Source organism: Mollisia scopiformis (assembly GCF_001500285.1).
Source record: "Mollisia scopiformis unplaced genomic scaffold LY89scaffold_24, whole genome shotgun sequence".
NCBI lineage: Eukaryota > Fungi > Ascomycota > Leotiomycetes > Helotiales > Mollisiaceae > Mollisia > Mollisia scopiformis.
The window spans coordinates 142,808-159,730 of record NW_017263604.1 but is presented as its reverse complement, the minus strand read 5'-3'; the positions used below and the strand labels follow the sequence as shown (position 1 = coordinate 159,730).

Here is a 16,923-nt window from a genome sequence, read left to right as displayed (position 1 = left end):
TAAAGTCAACTTCAAGCTACTACCCAGATCTTGCAGCAACAATGCGCACATGCCGGGAGACAAACGTTAGATGGCCGGTCGACAGTTCCCACGCCTTTGAGACATTGTGTATGGTGGAGATTGTGATTGCTCTTCGAATCGAGTAATGGATGTTGGTATTTATACTTGACGAAACGTTTAGAGAAAGAAAGGTTTTGGATTTGATTCGAGAGATGGTAGTGAATCGAGAGAGTGGAAAAAGTGTCGCTGAAGGGTTGTTAATTGTGAATTTCGAGTGAATGTGAGCCAAGCAAGAAAATTTCGGCGAGTAAAGAGAGTGAATAATAGTGTCGTTCGTGTAGCGGTCGAGGAGACTCCTATATAAACAGAGAAGGATTCAGTAAAGATCTCCATAACAAAGACTTGCGCCAATTGCGCATATCATGTTTTGGCTTCGAGCCGGGAGCTGTTGAGTTGTGTCTGGAATTCTTCTTCAAATAGATGCCCGTTTTTTGAGAAGCTGTGAAAGACGAAAATCAAGGAAGAGGTTTAACAACAGCAAAACAATTGACAGCAAAACATCTCAGGAAGACAAAATTGGGAGGAAAAGGCATCTTCGAATGTCACAACAGAGATTCAAATCAAGTACAACCAATATTTATACAAGAACACACACCTAAATACCCCTCACGTCTTCCTGCACAACCTCCCATTCTGCGTAGGAATATATGGAATCTGCCCCGTAATATACCAATACTCGGAACCCACCGCCGTCGGCGCATAAAATAAATCCCACGGATCAAACTCCTTCTTCATCGCCAATAACTGCGGATAATAAGACCCATAAAACGACTGCTGGAAATCTGGCTCGTTGATATCTCCCTCTGCGAAATACGAACCTGCGCCAGGAGACACAGCGCGCCATCTAGCTAGCCAGTCATTGGTCAGTGTTTCACTGACATTTTGGATCTGGGCAAAAGTTGCGTCGGCGTCCCACAGGCCTGGAAGGATGAAATGGGTGAGTGTTTCGCGCCAAGCGGGGTTAACTGAATTGTTTTGGTTGGCGTGCGGGTTGACGGCTGATTTGATGTTATACCCGACTAAGATCGCACCGCCTTCGATGGCGTGGCGGACTACGGCCAGAGTCTCGTTCAAAAGTGTTGCATTGACGAAATTCTCACGAGGAAAGAGACGGCTGCCTGCGTGGTTGGTCCAGCCGCCGACGACTTCGGGAGGGAAAGAAGCATTCCATGCTGGGTAGAGACTTTGATACTCGGTGTATACAGGCGTCACTGCGATACCCAACTTTGCCAGATCGCTGAGATAAGGAGCGACGAGTGCTTGAGTCTGAATCTTGGTCATGTTGGCGCCCCAGAAAGGATCGAATGTAAAGGTCAAGTTTCCAGCCGCGTTGGGGGCGATGTTGAAGTAGCCGTAACTTCCTGCGTCTGGAAATGTAGGAAAATATTTCATGTATACTCCGAGTCCATTCCAGAAGGTATCGGCACTTATAGTACTGCTTATGGAATAACTGAAGGTCATTGTAGTGACTGGGATCTTGGGGTATGCCATGACGACCACTGAGGTTACAACACCGAAGGTGCCTAGTATGGTTAGCAAATACTATCGCACTGTAGAGAATCTACTTACTGCCACCTCCTCCACGAAGCGCCCAGAATAGATCTGGGTTCTCAGTTGCGCTGGCCGTCACAAATTCGCCACTGGGGAGAACGACTTTCATGAAGAGAACCTGCAATCTGTGAGATATAGAACTGGGTGCTCGTGTATAGAATAACTAACCTGATCTGCCGCCATCCCTTTGAGACTGGACATGGGAGAATGCCCTCCACCAGCAATATAGCCACCGGCGATACCAACCGTCTGCAGACACATTAGTAACCAGCATCAAGACTTCTGTTCAGAATCCTTACTCTACATTCTCCACCAACCGCAGTAACATTGTTCTGCTCTGCCAAGAGATACACATCGGCGGTCTCAACACCAGCTCCCATAACGAAAGCAGGCCCACTATACGATCCGTACGTGTAGTCCTTGTAAAACTCAAGACTATCGAGGTTGCGAGTCCAAAGTGACAGAGATCCAGCACCAACCGACTTGTCAGCAAAGTCGTGACCAGTATTCCGGACAACTAGACGAAGGTTGAGATTCCGAGCAAAATTCAGCGCTAATTGAATCTGGGCAACATTCGTAACATTGATAGAGTATGCTGCATAGCCTCCAATTGTGCAGTTGGTGGCTTCGCTTCTCAGTGAAGGTGGGACGCATGTCAGGCCTTCATATAGTGGCCATTGAGCTGATGTAGGATTGGCAACACTTCAAGAAGTCAGTCTTGAGCGTCACTTGTTTCAGTGTATACTTACTGAAGATGTGGATCACTCCACGAACTTGTGATGATAGCACACTCTGTTGCATTATATTCCGGCCAGCTGGTGAAGCATGGAGCTGCGAGAGGAACAGTCTTGATCAATGCGTCACCACTCAAGATATTAAGAATCTCCCAGGTAACAGGCCCCGGCCAATCCGCATCCCCAGGGAAGACTTTGCACTGACTTGTCGAGGCTGCAGTGCTTGTCGGATATTTGAAGAGTGCAATGTTGGTCAAATTCAAGTTCGTAAGGTTGGTCAGGACCGATTGTGTCAATTGGACAGATTCCCAAGCAAAGTTACCCTTTGCGGCGACTACTGCCGCTGCTGGTGTAACCGTTCCCGAGGTTGCCGCTATATTTTCAAATTCAGTCAAGGTCACCTCTAAGAGAATTGGGCTCCAGGGCTCTACTTACGAATAACTCCATGTGCACTATTAATCTGCTGAGCGGAGATTAGGCTTGCTAGGCAGACGAAGGCTACTCCTCGAATTGCCATGTTGAATCAAGAGCTTTGGCGTCTCCTTGTCCAGGTACCGGGTAGGCAATCTTTGGGATGAGGGGTGTAGAAACGAGTAATCAGAAACATGCTGGGTAGTGAGGTAGTCATATACTTTGCTTCTCTCTAGACCTTCTTCATGGAGGCGGGGTAATCTCCTTCCACCCCCGTCTCGCTTCAGCTCTTCATGTCAGGGCAGGTGGAAGGAAGGAGAGACCGCATTGCGTAAATATTGAACTGTCATGGTGGCATGGTGGTAAGCAGCCAGCCCAACCTCCCGGAATCCCGGAATACCTAAGAACAGGCCGGCATGCCGTGCGAGTGTCGGCTTCAAATCCCAGTTATATACAGAGGAAGATGTCAATATTTGCATGCAAGCCCTAAAAACAACCCATCCTGCCGAATCGTCAAATTCGGTAGCGAATGAGACGTGCAGCCACGGGAGCTGCACCGGAAACATTCCCCAGGCGATCATTGAAAAAGCCCTCGCAATGACGGCGCCTACCGCTTCCAGGTGTTTGGTCCGTCATGCCACTCGGCATGCCTTGTTTTCAACTGGCAGCTGAGCTCTCATGGCGTAATGTGCATGATTTGAAGGAAATTCAGAGCGCGGAGGAGGCTTCAATGCGCATGGAGAGCTGGGATACTGATGCATGTGTGCGGCGGGGTGCTGCTGAATCCTTGTCAGGCACAATGCAGGAGATGCTGAGAGAGATATTGGAAAGATGCAGAGAATAGCCGATGCGAAGGGTTGAGTAAGTGATATGACGAGGACGGGATGAGTGTGTAAGCAATAACGAAGCAAACAGCAGTTTTTGAAGGGTAGATGTTTGTACTGCGGGAGGATGTCTTCGGAAGGTTGGTGCTTGAGCTGAAAGATGTGTTCTAAGCGAGGCTGTCGTTAGTCTCAAGCCGGAATGGCTTCATCACCTGATAAAATCTCGAAAGATTTGGGGATTTCATGAAAGGTCAATTGTCTGTTATTCGGCTGTTCTTGTACAGATTTCTAGCGAGGCATCATTAGATTCCTATTGTCAGTGGATATTGACCGTTGCCAAGGAGCCTAAATCTCTTTCTTCGCTAATCTCCAGCCCCTTTCTACCGTACCAGAAACCAACATGCATAGCCGAACCGAAGTATGTTATTTACTGGTATCTCAGGCTGAAGCAGTAGCTATCTAACTTGATTATTGAGAAAGCCACAAATGTTTGTCTGTAGAGCCAAGTCTTTAGTAGAAATGTGTCACGTGAATATTTTCTAACTCCAGAACACTTCGAGGCAGCAAAGCCGAGTGTAAAACAGGGACATTCTTGAGTTGACAAGGAACAAGTGCTTTGTTAAGTTGTGGAATCCCAATATTACTTTTCAAGATAATAAGTCGTACGGTTTTTGGGAGCATTCACCAAACCTTGAGGTCTTGCAATTTTAAAGAAATGAATTATCAAGAGTGAATACATTCGATTTTCACAACCACATGCTCTCACAAAATTCTTCTCAATCCTAAATCTGTATAAATCGTCCCTCTCCGACCACTTCCACCTTCTTGGAAACTATGACACATACTAAGGTGAAGCAGATAACAAAATTGCCCGACACCTTAATCATACTGTCCCGGCCTGTCTTTCAATCAATCAAAACTGCTTTGTTCAAGCGGCGGCGGCGTACAACACTAACGGCGGCAAACAATAAACGACAACAACAAAAGTCTTAACAATGAACCTTTAACACTACTTCATTTTTAGTTGAAAAGCTCTATGATATCTGGATCTTGATAATAGTAACATAGCTTGTGATAGTTTTTAGTTTATGAAGTCCCGGCCAAGAATATAAACACCGGTCACCAAACTTATCCGCCAATCTTAGATCGACCTCTGCTGCGGCATGGATATCTGAGTAGATGTGTAATTTTACTCGAAAGTAGTGCGGGTTATTTATACTTCGAATGCGAATTCGAACTCGAACTCGAAATTGAATTTGAATTCCGCTCTGACTCACAAGAACGAAAACGCGTCATTTTCTGCGGGTCAAAGATTCACTAGAAATAACGATATTCGATACGCTGATTGAATAAGTATAAAGCGCCTCCCTCCTCCAACCTCCTCCACTTTTCTTGCAAACTATCACACTTACCAAGGAGAGGAGAACGATGTGATGTCCCGGCACCTTGTTCTAGTACCTTGTCCCGGCAGCATGTCCCGGTCCCTTGATTCCTATTCTCATCAAACAAAACCTCTAGTTATTCTCGTAAACGGCAATGTGCAATAGCAGCGACGGCAGCAAACAACAAACGACAACATAATCTTGAAAACAACTCACGCAGCTCGCTTTGCTCAGAACATACCCCCACAACGAGCAAGCCATAACGTCCAGCCCAAGGGCCCGGCTTTCCAGCACCGAAATGCCTCTCGTCTCCTGGTGTTGGGATAAGTCCCGGGTAAATGACTATACTGCGGATCGATAAACTTGTGAGTTCAACTCGAAAGTAGTGCGAGGTATTTATACTTCGAATTCGGATTCGAAACTATTATTGACTCACGAAAAATTGTGAAAAAAGCGTCATTTGCCTACTGGTTGGGGATTCACTTGGAATCATCATGGATTTCGAGATGTTATACGAGACTGGGAGTGATTCACTAGAGGGTTGGAAATTTGGGGACGCCGATATCGAAGGGGGAATGGAATAAAAGAACTTTCCCCCTCATCCAAATTTCTTTTGCTGGACACCTTTACAAGATATTGATACGGAGAAGTTCAACTGTGACCGTGGGTCTGAGGATTTGCATTAAGCGCCCGGTCCAATACAAGAGATAATTGCTTAACTTGTTAAAAGCAAATGTCTTTTTCAAGGCTAAGTAACTTGCTGTCAACTTAAGATTGCTGTTAACGTTTGTTGCTTCAATTCCTTGAACAACATTTGAACCATATCTTTGAACGACATTATACCTCTTTCTGAGAATCATACTAAGATGAATCTCTAAACTCTAATTAAACGCCTGCACTGTATCAATGTACAGCTTTTGAACAATAATTCTCTGAGCAAAATTGTTAAACTTTATAGTAATAATAATAAATAAGAAAAGCTTTAGCTAAGATAATTTGCAAATTTGAAAGTCTTTGATTCAGACTAGACATTGACACTCCAAAAAAAATATATAGATCTTGCCCAGATATCCTTAGACATCCTTATTGAGAAGAAATTTTAGACTTTGTAACAAAAAGTCCGAATAAGAAAAGTTCTGTTCTCATTTACAAACATTCAAAACTTCAAAATTCTTTAGTTAAACTAAACATAACAGTAACTAAAACATCTGTTCTGAACTGAGAACATTTAAGTCTTCAAAGTCCTCTACTCAAACCGGACAAAGAACTACCGTAATAGTGTAAAATTCAAACTCACTTGAGCTTCACATACCCATCTCAAGCATGGAAAATGTCTGTTCATATCCAAAACAATCTCATTCCACTATGTATAATTCGTCAGTCAAGCCCGCTCCACGCTCAATTGCCATCTACTCCATCCTATTCACCCATGCATGCCATGCTAAATATCAATCCATTCCCAAACGCCAAATCTATCACGGCAAATCCCTCTCTCTTCCCTCTCCAAACAGATACCCTGCCTCCAAGCAATAAGCGCCGCCGCCAGCCATCCCTTTCTCACTGCCCCAACAGATGACAGCCGCGTCGACAATGCCGCTCAATACACCTTCCATGGCTCCGAGGACACCCCAACCGATGAAACTGGCTACTAGACCGACGACGTAGGCATATGCAGAGCCTCGAATTCCCTTTCCGCCGGGCATAGCAATATCGAGCTGTCGAGCAGTTGCTACCCATCCGCCGAATCCAAGGGCTGTTGCCATGATGAATCTAGTTGCGTGAAGTAGAAGCTTTGCCAGTCTGTATGGTAACAGAGATGAACCGTGATTCCGGGCTTGGAATGATCGTGGTGTCAGGGTGTTCGTTGGGGTGTTTGGAGCCAGGAAGGACATCTGGCTCAAACCACGAGCCGAGTTCTGTAGAGGCTGAGAATGGATCGCAGCATACGTCAAGGTGAGCGGGTTTGTGAGAGCAACGATAGGTGTCGGGATGAAGGTGTAGAAAAAGATGCTAACAACGCTCATCAACCGGCTCGGAAGTACGAGGAGGGGTAGGCGAATCAAGAGAGCGATCAAAGTCGACAAAGAGATCGTGCCGAAAAGGGTCGTCGTAGCATGGGTAGCTGCGGCTGCCACGATCTCCCTCGAGCTTGGAGCTGGGACAACATTTCGATGGAAATACCATTGTGATACTGTTGCTGCTGTAGTTGCCCTCTGGATGCCGCTTATCACGGAGAGTGTCCAGATGTACATCAGTACAAAGAACACTGCCAACCACCAACTCGTTGCATCGATGATGAATTTGGTGACGCTTGTTGAAAGATGACCGCCCAAGAATACTCTCGTGAACATCCCAAGCCAGACCCAAGTCCAAACAACAACCGAAGCCAATGTTATAAAGCCCATCCCGAGGAGCGCTGGATTTGCTGCCAGAATCCTAGACGCGAACTCTAAGATTCCAATGGCTCTGTTGAGAGAGTGCCGTCCTCTGTAGATTGTATACAACCAAGCCAGAGCTAGGATTGCTGGAATGAATGACAACCATCGCATAGCTCTATCTTGAAGACTCATTCCTGCTTCCGAGCCCTTGTAGCTTGCAATGAAGGGATATAAGGAAAAGGATATCAGAATGATTGGTACAGCAATCAGGATTAAGTGTACAAGAATCCTGACATATGACCGTAACAACGCGAGCCATACCAGCGATACTATGACAGAAGCCACTGTATCTACAGCGAACAAATGGAACGAAGCGTGCAGCGTCGAGTAGATTGTGTCTCCGATATTGTTCGAGGGTGTCTCCGTATGCAGGAAGATCAGGAAGAAAGTTGCAAACAGAGCACCAAGACATATCAGGAACAGAGATCCAAAGAAGATATCGTGTTTTGGTGCTTCTCCCAAGGTAGTTGCTATTGTTGCTGGAACGGTCTCTACCGAACTTGGAGGTCGAGATATCCCGGCACCGGCTTGAAATGCAGCCTCCCGTTCCCGATCATGCCTCGAATCTGTAGGTAAGCGGATTGCCCCATGCTTTGGTTTAGGTTGGAAATTCTGGAAGGCAGGCACGCTCTCATCATCTCGGACATCTGCCATAAGATCGTCTGGCGGATCATCATCCTCGATCGTCGATTCAAGCCCAACATCAACCATCTTGTCCTTGCCTTTACTGCTTTCGCTCACTCCTCTCGCGCTCTCGGATTTATCACTTGGGTCCGTCTCTTCTCCGATGGTCCCTGGAGTTCTTCCTCGTTCTCTGTGACTTCGGCCACCACCATTCCAGCTGCTCTTGATACCCCGACCTCTCCCCCGGTCCTCGACAGCTCTTCCGTCCTCATCTTTACTCTGATCCAGAGAGTCCTTACTAGCTTCTGGATCCGTCTCGGAGCTCTCCTCAAGTCTGCTTATGGGAGCGAATGTTCTTCTAGACTTCTGGAGAGCGAAGAAGTCTGCAGTCTCCCTGTCTCGTTCCTCCTCGTCATCTTCTTCTCGGAAGTCATCCAAGGCACTGTGAAACAGAGGTGCGTCTGGAGCTGCTGTATAGCGAGTTGTGAAACCTCCGATGGTCGATAGATTCGCAGACTGGTATGGGTTGCCGTGCCGCGAAGGATATCGTCTCGACGAAGTCTGGAAGGGTTGATTTGCTCGACGGTATCTCTCGTTGGGGTTGTGTGCAGGAGGGGCGTCGGCGTTATCAGGTTGTATGAGCGTGGAGAACCTCGACTGCGATTGTGCTAAGAAGCGTGAAGCATCTGGGAAAATACAGTGTTAAAGTGTGCTCTGGAGCTTGATATGAAGTAGTACTTACATTCCGAGAACATCTTCAACGATTCATGAAGCTAGGAGAGGTAACAGGCAGCTCCGAGCGACTCGCGTGCGCTGATAAGGCTCGTCTCTGACCGCCTGCGCTAAATGTACTGTATTATGGTTCCTTTGTTGTATCCGGATTGCGCAACAAACGGATACGTGGTGTAAGAATAGATGAAGGCGTATACGAGTGTGAGAGGATGAATTAAGAGACGGCGACAGTTGTATCGTGAATAAGCAGTCTGTCTGGTGGTTGTAAGAGACGTGCGTGATTCATCACCGAGTGCCAGGATAGTCCAGGCAGAGCGGAAAACAGTGGCAGAATTGTCACAAGGCGGACGATAACCCACCGACAACCTTGAAGGCAAGACGCCACACGTTTTATTATCCGGGAATTATAAGAAGATGAGAGATGAATACAATGAGGACCGTCAATCGTGATTGTAAGTTGGGAATCTATTTATGTTGGTTCACCGGTCAATAATCTCGAGTCCTGAATGATTGTTGCAGGTGATTCCGGTTGCAGTCAGTGGCAGCTTGTTTTCATGATCAGGCGGCGCAAAGAGACGTAAACCCGCCCGCAAGCTACAAAGACCCACTAGCTTTAAAATCCACTAAGCCTAATGAAGCTGCGACCTCTGGAAGGTCTCAGAGAAAATGCAATACGACATAACTTGATGCTGAGCTGTCAAGGTCTCAAGTGACGATAAGAGCTTTAGCCAGATCGGAATTTTCAAGGGCTTTCTTCTTGACAAAGTTCATGTTCTTGCCGCATCTTCCCTTGGTGCTCCGCCTTACTTATTGATTCTTGCCACCATGGCTTCCTGGGATTACATTGCGAAGCTGGTCTGCATCGGAGACAGTGGCACGGGAAAATCATCACTTACGATACGACTCTGCGAAGGCCGATTTTCCGCTCAGCATGATGGTACGTCCTAGTCTACCCCTTCAAGAATGATAGAGATGTCTTGACTCACTGTTCACTCAGTAACAATCGGAGTTGAATTTGGCTCTCGAATTATGCCCGTTGGCCCTCCTCATACTCCAATACAGAAGCCCGAAATCTCAAGAACTTCTTCAGTAGCAGATATCTCGGAAGGATTACCAGAGCCAAGGCGGAAAGAACCAGAAATCGAACAAAAGCATATGAAGTTAAGTTTATGGGATACTGCGGGCCAGGAAACATACAAAAGCGTTACGAGAAGTTATTTTCGCGGTGCTTCAGGAGCTTTATTGGTGTTCGATATCTCGAGGAGGCCGACCTTTCTCCATGTCATGGACTGGTTGAACGACTTGAGACAGATTGCGGAACCGGACATTGTCGTGGTTTTGGTTGGCAATAAGAGTGATCTTGCAGATGAGAACAAGCGCGAAGTAACTCAAGTCGAGGCGGAAGAGTGGGCCAAGAAGAATGGCGTCCTGGAATATGTTGAGACGAGTGCGAAAAGTGGCGAGGGTGTTGAGATGGCCTTTGGAAGGGTGGCAGAGAGGATATACCAGAATGTCGAAGCTGGAAAGTACGATTTGAATGACCGAAGATCAGGAGTCAAGGGACCTCCTGTAGGAGGAAATAAAGGAGTGAAATTGGGGACGCAGGGAAAGAAGTCTGGCTATGGTGGATGCTGTTGATACGGAAATAGCTGGAGCTGTATATACGTTGCTTGTGCATTGCTGGCGTTGGGAGCAGGTGAATATACCATGAGCATGGAGGGCGTTGAACAATGAAGCAGGAGTTTTCGAGTTGTCGTTGCATTTATTCTCTTGATTTGTGTGTTACTTGACTACTAACGGTCTGTGGAACATTGCCATGTGAATTCGCAGTAGCTATCCCTCTCTGAGCCAGTGTTCAAGAAACGGAACCTCATACCTATGAATCTCATCATGCCACTTTATTCTCCAGACTGGTGTATATTGCAAGCAAGAAGCCTACAAGAGGGATATTCCACATTGTAGGATATGGTAGGATCAGCAGAGTAATCACAGGCCAGTCACGGGTCGGCAACCATCACTTGGCATTCCGTACAAAGTATTTATCAACTCAACAACGTAAAGTCGTTGCCTGTTTGATAACTCAAATCGAAAACAGACTATTCCAGAAGGTCTCGGTCTTGACAGATTCCGAGCAACAGCTTTGTAGCAGTGGCTGAGGTAAAAGGACAAGGAAGCTGAAGTGAATTGTGGCTGAGCACAGATTACGCAGGTGAATGTGGGAGGGGCAATCAGGACTGAACAACTTAACCTTACACCCGCCCGCACTTGCTTATTCTGGCCCCATCCTCACATAAATACCACCGACCCTTTCTCTTCCTTACCATCTCAATTACCAGAAACTTTCAATTCTTCTGCGGCAGGATACAACGCCATGAGCGACTACGGCGCTCCTCCTCCAGGTCCTCCGCCCCCAAAGGTGCCGGAAGGCTGGAAGGCACAATGGAACGATCAATACAAAGAATGGTACAGTGCATCACGTCCTCTATCTGCAGTAGAAGTTCTAACATAACTCTAGGTTCTACGTTAACGTCTACACTAAGAAATCCCAATGGGACCGACCTACTTCACCCATCTACCCACCAAACAATGACGATGCCCCTCCAGGACCCCCACCAGGATATATTGGAGGTGGAGCGGCGGCGTCGGATACGAAACATAACCCTTATGACAATTCACCCAATACCGAATCTGATGCTGAACTTGCTCGCCGTCTGCAAGCCGAAGAAGATGAGCGTGCGCGAGGTTTTGGTGGTGGCTCTTCCAGTGCTATGAACGATTATGCCAATACCCCAATGCCCGGAGGCTCACAATCACCATACGGCCAAGAATTGCCCCCTAGAGAACAAAAGAAGGGCTTCTTGGGCAAGCTCCTAGGTGGTAGCAAGATGGGTGGTGGCTCTAGCCAGCAATACAGACCTCCTCAACAAGGCTATGGTGGAGGAGGATACGGCACACCCCCACCTCAGCAGTACGGTGCCTATCCTCAGCAGGGCTATGGTCAACAAGGCTACCCACCACAGGGCTACCAGCAAGGATATGGTCCAGGTCCTGGATACGGTGGAGGCGGCTACGGTGGTGGTGGTGGCTATGGGGGCGGTTATCAACAACAAGCTCCTCCCAAGAAATCTGGAATTGGTGCTGGAGGTGCCGCTGCATTGGGACTGGGTGGTGGTTTGATTGGTGGCATGTTGCTTGAAGATGCTATTCAAGATCATGATCAGAGCGAGTACCAACAAGGCTATGGTGAGCCCCTCGCTCTTTTTTGTATTATTCAAAAAGCTAACCTTTTACAGACCAGGGACAAGACAATGGAGGAGGTGATGGTGGTGGAGATTTCGGAGGTGGAGACGATGGAGGCGGAGGAGACTTCTAAGCATAGTCACCTCTTCTGCTCTACTGAGTGAGGGAGACGGCATGATATCTGGACCGAATGGTCAAGATGGGTGACGGGCATGATTTTCCTTTGTCAATTTGCATGCATGGCTTCTCCAGATTTTTCACCACAAAAACCACAAACCAATTCAATAAATCTTCAACAACATATCACTCTTACACTTGCTCCCATTCCCCCAGAATCCATCAAAATCAAAGCACCACACGCCAAGCCACCATCTGTGACACCCCACTTCTCCACCCGACTCCCTGTGCAATTTTTTAACATTCTCAAGCCGTCGCACCTTCTCATATCTAGCTCTATGCAATTCGTTTTCTAGTCTTCTTTTTCGTTGCTTTGCCTTGATTTGGTACGGTAGTGACATTCCAAAGCGCTGTTCGTTGCGTGTCGCAGTTTTTAGCTTGCGACTAGAGGTACGGAGGTATGCGGCTGAGGGTTTTGTTTTTTTTATAGTGATTAAGGGTGAGAGATGAGGTTGTTCGTGTTGAGAAATTGTTGTGCTTGTACTTGTGCTTGTTGTGCAATTTGGTAATTGAATGTTCGGGTGAAGTATGCGGTTCTTGATGTTGGGGGGTTGTGAAAGGTAGATATACTTTCACAACTTAGAAGGCAGATTGTCTGCCCTGAGGAGGTGATTTTGAGTAGGAAATAGTTATATGTATTTTTGATTAGAGTGGTTTTTGCTCTTAGTGTTGGGCTGTGGGAAGGTATGGATGTTGGATGTATATATTTATCCTTGGCTTGATAATGTTCGCCTTGCTTTCCATAGTTCGGGACTTGAAAGTGAGTCTATGATTCGGATAGGTTGCGCCTTTGGCTCCTCTCTTATTAAAAGAACTGGGACACTTTAAGTGCATCGCTTTGTCAACATCTCTCTTCTGTCGTCAAGCAATGTTTACTGCTGTCAATTATTCGCCTCCTGCTTATGGTTGGTCAAGGAACGCTTTAGCCACATTGAGGAGGCCTTCATCTCTGAACCCTTTTCAGAGCTTCTTTGTAGCAGGATTTTCATGCTAACTATATAGTCTCAGTCATCTCTTAGATATAAGAACCATAGTACGAGAAAACTTGTAGGGGGAACGCTTCAGTCATATTGACTGGCTTCGGGTTCCTAGCCAATGGGAGACATCAGTGCGAGGCTTGTTTCTCACCTCACTCTGCCGATCCACTTTTCTTTTCTATAAATTGAAGTTGAACTCCTCACTTTGTCATCTAATTTGAACTAGCTTTTGATTGATATACAAGATTGGATTTTCGATACTGGAATTGTAGAATGGCAGGCAATGAATCAGAGCCGAATTATCCTCACCAGAAGGATGGAAAGAATATATTTTGGTACTATGGGAATATCGACGAGGAAGTGACTCCGGAGGTAAGCGCTCCCAAACTGATTAATTATTCGGATATATTCAGTCCTCTCTGTTGCAAATTAGCTAACGAGATACGATAGTTCAGAAAATTCCTCACAGAATATAGCGAGATACCAGATGACAAGATTCTCCCTCATGTGTACGAGATAGTGAGTTTCACACTCTGACCCCAAAGCGACGGGAGCTGATCCGGTCAAGAGAGACAAAGCATGGGCTATTCGTTCTTATCCTTGTACTGGCCAAGGATTGTTCTTGAATTCTTTAATCACAAGGAGTCCTGTGTATTCAGAAGTCCTCGAAAAATTGAAAGCTGGAGGCAGATTGGTTGAAGTGGGAAGCTTTATTGGGCATGATATGAGGAGAATGGTGAGCTCATTTCAATCCATCGCTTCTTCCAGATAGTTACTCACCGAGTATAGGCTTTCGACGGAGCACCATCAAGCAACTTCTACGCCGTCGACATCGTCAATCACTGGGATGTAGGCTATTCTATGTTTAATGACCGCGAAAAATTTCACGCTCACTTCATCGAAAGCGATATCGTGCACACAAACTCACAACTCCAAGAACTAAACGGCACAGTGGACATAATCTATATCTCGAAAGTGTTCCATCAATGGGACTGGGACACCCAATTCGCCGCACTCCGCTCCATCATTGCATTGTCAAAACCTGGAGCCATTGTATTCGGCTTTCATGCTGGAACAATTCAAGGTGGACTTTTGGCTTATTCAAATGGTGGGCTTACGATGTGGTTACATGATGAAACGAGCTGGACGAGGATTTGGGAAGAAGCGGGGAAGGAGACGGGTACGAAGTGGGATGCGGGGCAAGTTTCCATGAGGGATATTTCTGAGATGGCCAGCTCACCAGAATCGTTGGCTTGGTTAGATGGTAATTGTCGGTTGATGGATTTTGTGGCTAGGAGGCTAGAGTGAAGGATTTGTTTGTGTTGGGGTCTCGGGATTCTTTACCCCTTTTGTCCTCGCTTAACATTTGCAACTGTTAGACTTTGTAAGACTGGCCATCAAACCTCACGATTCTCGAAAAACAAGCAAATAGAGATGCCCACGTATGATATTCCTGAACAGGAGTGGATTTAGTCTATGCAAGAGGAATTGAGGGTTTGTAAGAATGGAGACAGGGTTTGAAATCGTATTCAGTAATGGGTTGTTGGAAACATGAAAGCCGATTTCATGGCTCTTTTTGAAGAGTAGTTCAAGATGTCGGCAATGATTGGCAAGGAGTAACAGTAACAGATATGATTATCACTCGCTACTCTGATCGTTTACAACTCGTGGCTAGGAATGACGCTTCAAGAGATACTATTCTGTCGGACATTACAGTTTTACTCAATTTTTCTATATCGAATATAGAGATCTCGACGTTCCGACGGCCATTGAGAAGTGCTCGGCGCATTATCTGATTACCGCAGTACCGGAGAGTACAGCGGATAGCATGATTCACGAGGCTCTTTTGACAGTCATAAACAAAATTTGCAGCACTTTTTGTTCTATGTCCGCTACTTGATTCTAGTGGGTGGAGACGAAACTGAAAGATCGGTTCTAGCAGAATCGAAATTGGCACTCAAGAGTTTCAAAGCCTAAGTCAGTCGGGCAGGCCGAGAAGTGTAGTTCTGCGGGATCTTGTGAATATCAATCCCATTAATTATCCGTTTGAAGCATGAGAGGTCGGTCCGGGCCATTAACAGCCTCCTCGATGACATCTAGGACGCCCAGTTGAACCCCCCATCCGGCAACATCAAATAATACTGGCTTTCCTTGCTCCGTCGCCGGATAGTATTTTATATAAGGAATGACTGATCGTTATTAGAACAAACACTGCCGTAGCACTTCCACTCTGCGATTTCCAGATCTTTGTTATTATCTGCGGTGCGAACGCATGTTACGGTATGGAGGCCATGAGAGCTATCTACTATCCGGAACGGACACAGCTCCTGAGCAGCTCCTATCTAATCTCCTCCATCACTTTCTTCTTTATCACTCTCTTCGTCCCCCACTTCCCCACCCCTATCATCTGCCCGTAGTTTCTCACAAAGTATAAGAAGATCCTCGGCCGCGTTTTTACGACCCACCGACGTTTTAAGATTATGTGTTTTCGTACAATAGATTTCCAAAAATGGAGGATCGACATCGGGTTCATTGCTGGTGCCCATGATGTATTCAAGATACGTAGGGTAAAACGTTGTCGACAGAATAGTCATGTAACACGAGTGTGTTACGATCAAAGGCTGCCTAGGAATGGTTGAGTTACGGTGGGATACAACGTTGAAAACAAGATCACAACATACCACCGGCTGACGTTCATCTTCAGAGGCTCATCCTTCGTTCGCTGCGTAACAGCCCCAATCAGTTCACAAGCGTACTGTGGGATCATCTCTGCCGATATCTTTCCTTTCCCTTCCTCGTCGCTCTGGATGAAGCTAGGTTTAGTCTCCACGCTACAAACATGTTTGCCTAATGTCCACTGCTGGGACACAGTATCAAATTCGTGCCAGATAATGGAGCCGTCATCGAAGCATTTGCTTTTCACCGTATTTTGATTGGCAAGAATGAACTTGGTTGGTGATTCCCGAAATGCAAGCCGCTTCTTTAAAGAAATGGGTTGATCCAAGAAGACATCGATGACCAAGGAGATGAATTCCGCGGCCAGACTAGACGATGCGACCTCAGCTTGCTTCCGCTCTCGTTCCTCGTCCAAGTCATCGTCGTTTGCATTTAACGCCGGGTCATACGCCGATTCCTGCGACGAGGGTTGAGTCGGGGACGACGAGCCGATGCACTCGTGGACTGATTGCTTCGAGGCCTGGTCTGGCAGTTGCCTTGCTTTCAAGGTGCGTTCTGATGATCGTGTTGAGGTTGAAGCTACCGAAGGACGAAGGAGGTTGGCCAGCGCAAGGAAGAATCTGGATAAGTCTCTGAAGTGTGACCTTATCTCTTTGTTGGTTCGATAGAGAATCCTGTCGGTGTTTTTGACAAATTCAGCCCACAAGGAGTTGTTAGACAGTGGCGACGAGGGCGGTGAATTGGGCCAGCGAGGGTCTCTAGTGCCTTTGTAGCAAATACGAAATAGCTCTGTTTCCTCGGAACCCCAATTACTCCCAGACTTGGTGACTGTCTTACGGTCTGCGCGGTGAGTGTACAAAGATATTGAATCGAAGCTGGACGCATGCAATTCCACGTCAACCTTGGGCCGCTCGTCCTCATCCATGTTGGGCTGGGAATTCGAAGAGCTCGACATTTTGAGATTGAGGGTGAGGCAGAAAAGAGAGAGCTAGGGGTAGATAAATAGGTAGATGAAGAAGAGTAAAGAGTAAAGAGTAAAGAGTAAAGAGTAAAGAGTAAAGAGTAAAGAGTAAAGAGTAAAGAGTAAAGAGTAAAGA

The 16,923-nt window shown here is 46.5% G+C and overlaps 7 protein-coding genes across 7 annotated transcripts; 3 read left to right on the top strand and 4 right to left on the bottom strand.

Annotated features, from left to right (window-relative positions):
* Window positions 1-666: 666 nt before the first annotated feature.
* Window positions 667-2,862, bottom strand: LY89DRAFT_674401 (FAD-binding domain-containing protein; the record flags this gene model as incomplete). Its single annotated transcript, XM_018213438.1, has 6 exons — window positions 667-1,583; window positions 1,630-1,729; window positions 1,780-1,860; window positions 1,911-2,313; window positions 2,361-2,718; window positions 2,781-2,862. The coding sequence occupies 6 exons, from the start codon at window positions 2,860-2,862 to the stop codon at window positions 667-669; spliced, it is 1,941 nt and encodes a 646-aa protein (XP_018065404.1).
* Window positions 2,863-2,957: 95 nt separating this feature from the next.
* On the bottom strand, window positions 2,958-3,441 carry LY89DRAFT_235573 (uncharacterized protein). The gene has a single exon (XM_018206058.1). It carries the CDS (start codon window positions 3,335-3,337, stop codon window positions 3,053-3,055), a length of 285 nt encoding a protein of 94 aa, XP_018065403.1. The 5' UTR covers window positions 3,338-3,441; the 3' UTR covers window positions 2,958-3,052.
* A 2,996-nt stretch (window positions 3,442-6,437) lies between these two features.
* Window positions 6,438-8,779, bottom strand: LY89DRAFT_674400 (uncharacterized protein; the record flags this gene model as incomplete). The annotated part of the gene is made up of 2 exons (XM_018213437.1): window positions 6,438-8,710; window positions 8,767-8,779. The coding sequence occupies 2 exons, from the start codon at window positions 8,777-8,779 to the stop codon at window positions 6,438-6,440; spliced, it is 2,286 nt and encodes a 761-aa protein (XP_018065402.1).
* A 542-nt stretch (window positions 8,780-9,321) lies between these two features.
* On the top strand, window positions 9,322-10,512 carry LY89DRAFT_688997 (secretion-related small GTPase). The gene is made up of 2 exons (XM_018215826.1): window positions 9,322-9,693; window positions 9,754-10,512. The coding sequence occupies exons 1-2, from the start codon at window positions 9,582-9,584 to the stop codon at window positions 10,392-10,394; spliced, it is 753 nt and encodes a 250-aa protein (XP_018065401.1). The 5' UTR covers window positions 9,322-9,581; the 3' UTR covers window positions 10,395-10,512.
* Window positions 10,513-10,642: 130 nt separating this feature from the next.
* LY89DRAFT_688996 (uncharacterized protein) lies at window positions 10,643-12,199 on the top strand. Its single transcript, XM_018215825.1, has 3 exons — window positions 10,643-11,219; window positions 11,272-11,999; window positions 12,050-12,199. Exons 1-3 carry the CDS (start codon window positions 11,128-11,130, stop codon window positions 12,127-12,129), a joined length of 900 nt encoding a protein of 299 aa, XP_018065400.1. The 5' UTR covers window positions 10,643-11,127; the 3' UTR covers window positions 12,130-12,199.
* A 1,407-nt stretch (window positions 12,200-13,606) lies between these two features.
* Window positions 13,607-14,458, top strand: LY89DRAFT_594965 (uncharacterized protein; the record flags this gene model as incomplete). Its single annotated transcript, XM_018209833.1, has 3 exons — window positions 13,607-13,669; window positions 13,719-13,886; window positions 13,940-14,458. Coding segments are annotated over 3 exons (750 nt in total), but the record flags the coding sequence as incomplete, so codon positions are not given.
* Window positions 14,459-15,492: 1,034 nt separating this feature from the next.
* Window positions 15,493-16,781, bottom strand: LY89DRAFT_722912 (uncharacterized protein; the record flags this gene model as incomplete). The annotated part of the gene is made up of 2 exons (XM_018218770.1): window positions 15,493-15,775; window positions 15,832-16,781. The coding sequence occupies 2 exons, from the start codon at window positions 16,779-16,781 to the stop codon at window positions 15,493-15,495; spliced, it is 1,233 nt and encodes a 410-aa protein (XP_018065398.1).
* Between the last annotated feature and the right edge of the window lie 142 nt (window positions 16,782-16,923).

Coding starts and splice junctions, on each gene's coding strand:
- LY89DRAFT_235573 (XM_018206058.1), bottom strand. CDS start 3,337: ATGATCGCCTGGGGAATGTTTCCGGTGCAGCTCCCGTGGCTGCACGTC.
- LY89DRAFT_688997 (XM_018215826.1), top strand. CDS start 9,582: ATGGCTTCCTGGGATTACATTGCGAAGCTGGTCTGCATCGGAGACAGT. Junction 9,694..9,753: donor ATTTTCCGCTCAGCATGATG/GTACGTCCTAGT, acceptor CTGTTCACTCAG/TAACAATCGGAGTTGAATTT.
- LY89DRAFT_688996 (XM_018215825.1), top strand. CDS start 11,128: ATGAGCGACTACGGCGCTCCTCCTCCAGGTCCTCCGCCCCCAAAGGTG. Junction 11,220..11,271: donor AACGATCAATACAAAGAATG/GTACAGTGCATC, acceptor ACATAACTCTAG/GTTCTACGTTAACGTCTACA. Junction 12,000..12,049: donor CGAGTACCAACAAGGCTATG/GTGAGCCCCTCG, acceptor AACCTTTTACAG/ACCAGGGACAAGACAATGGA.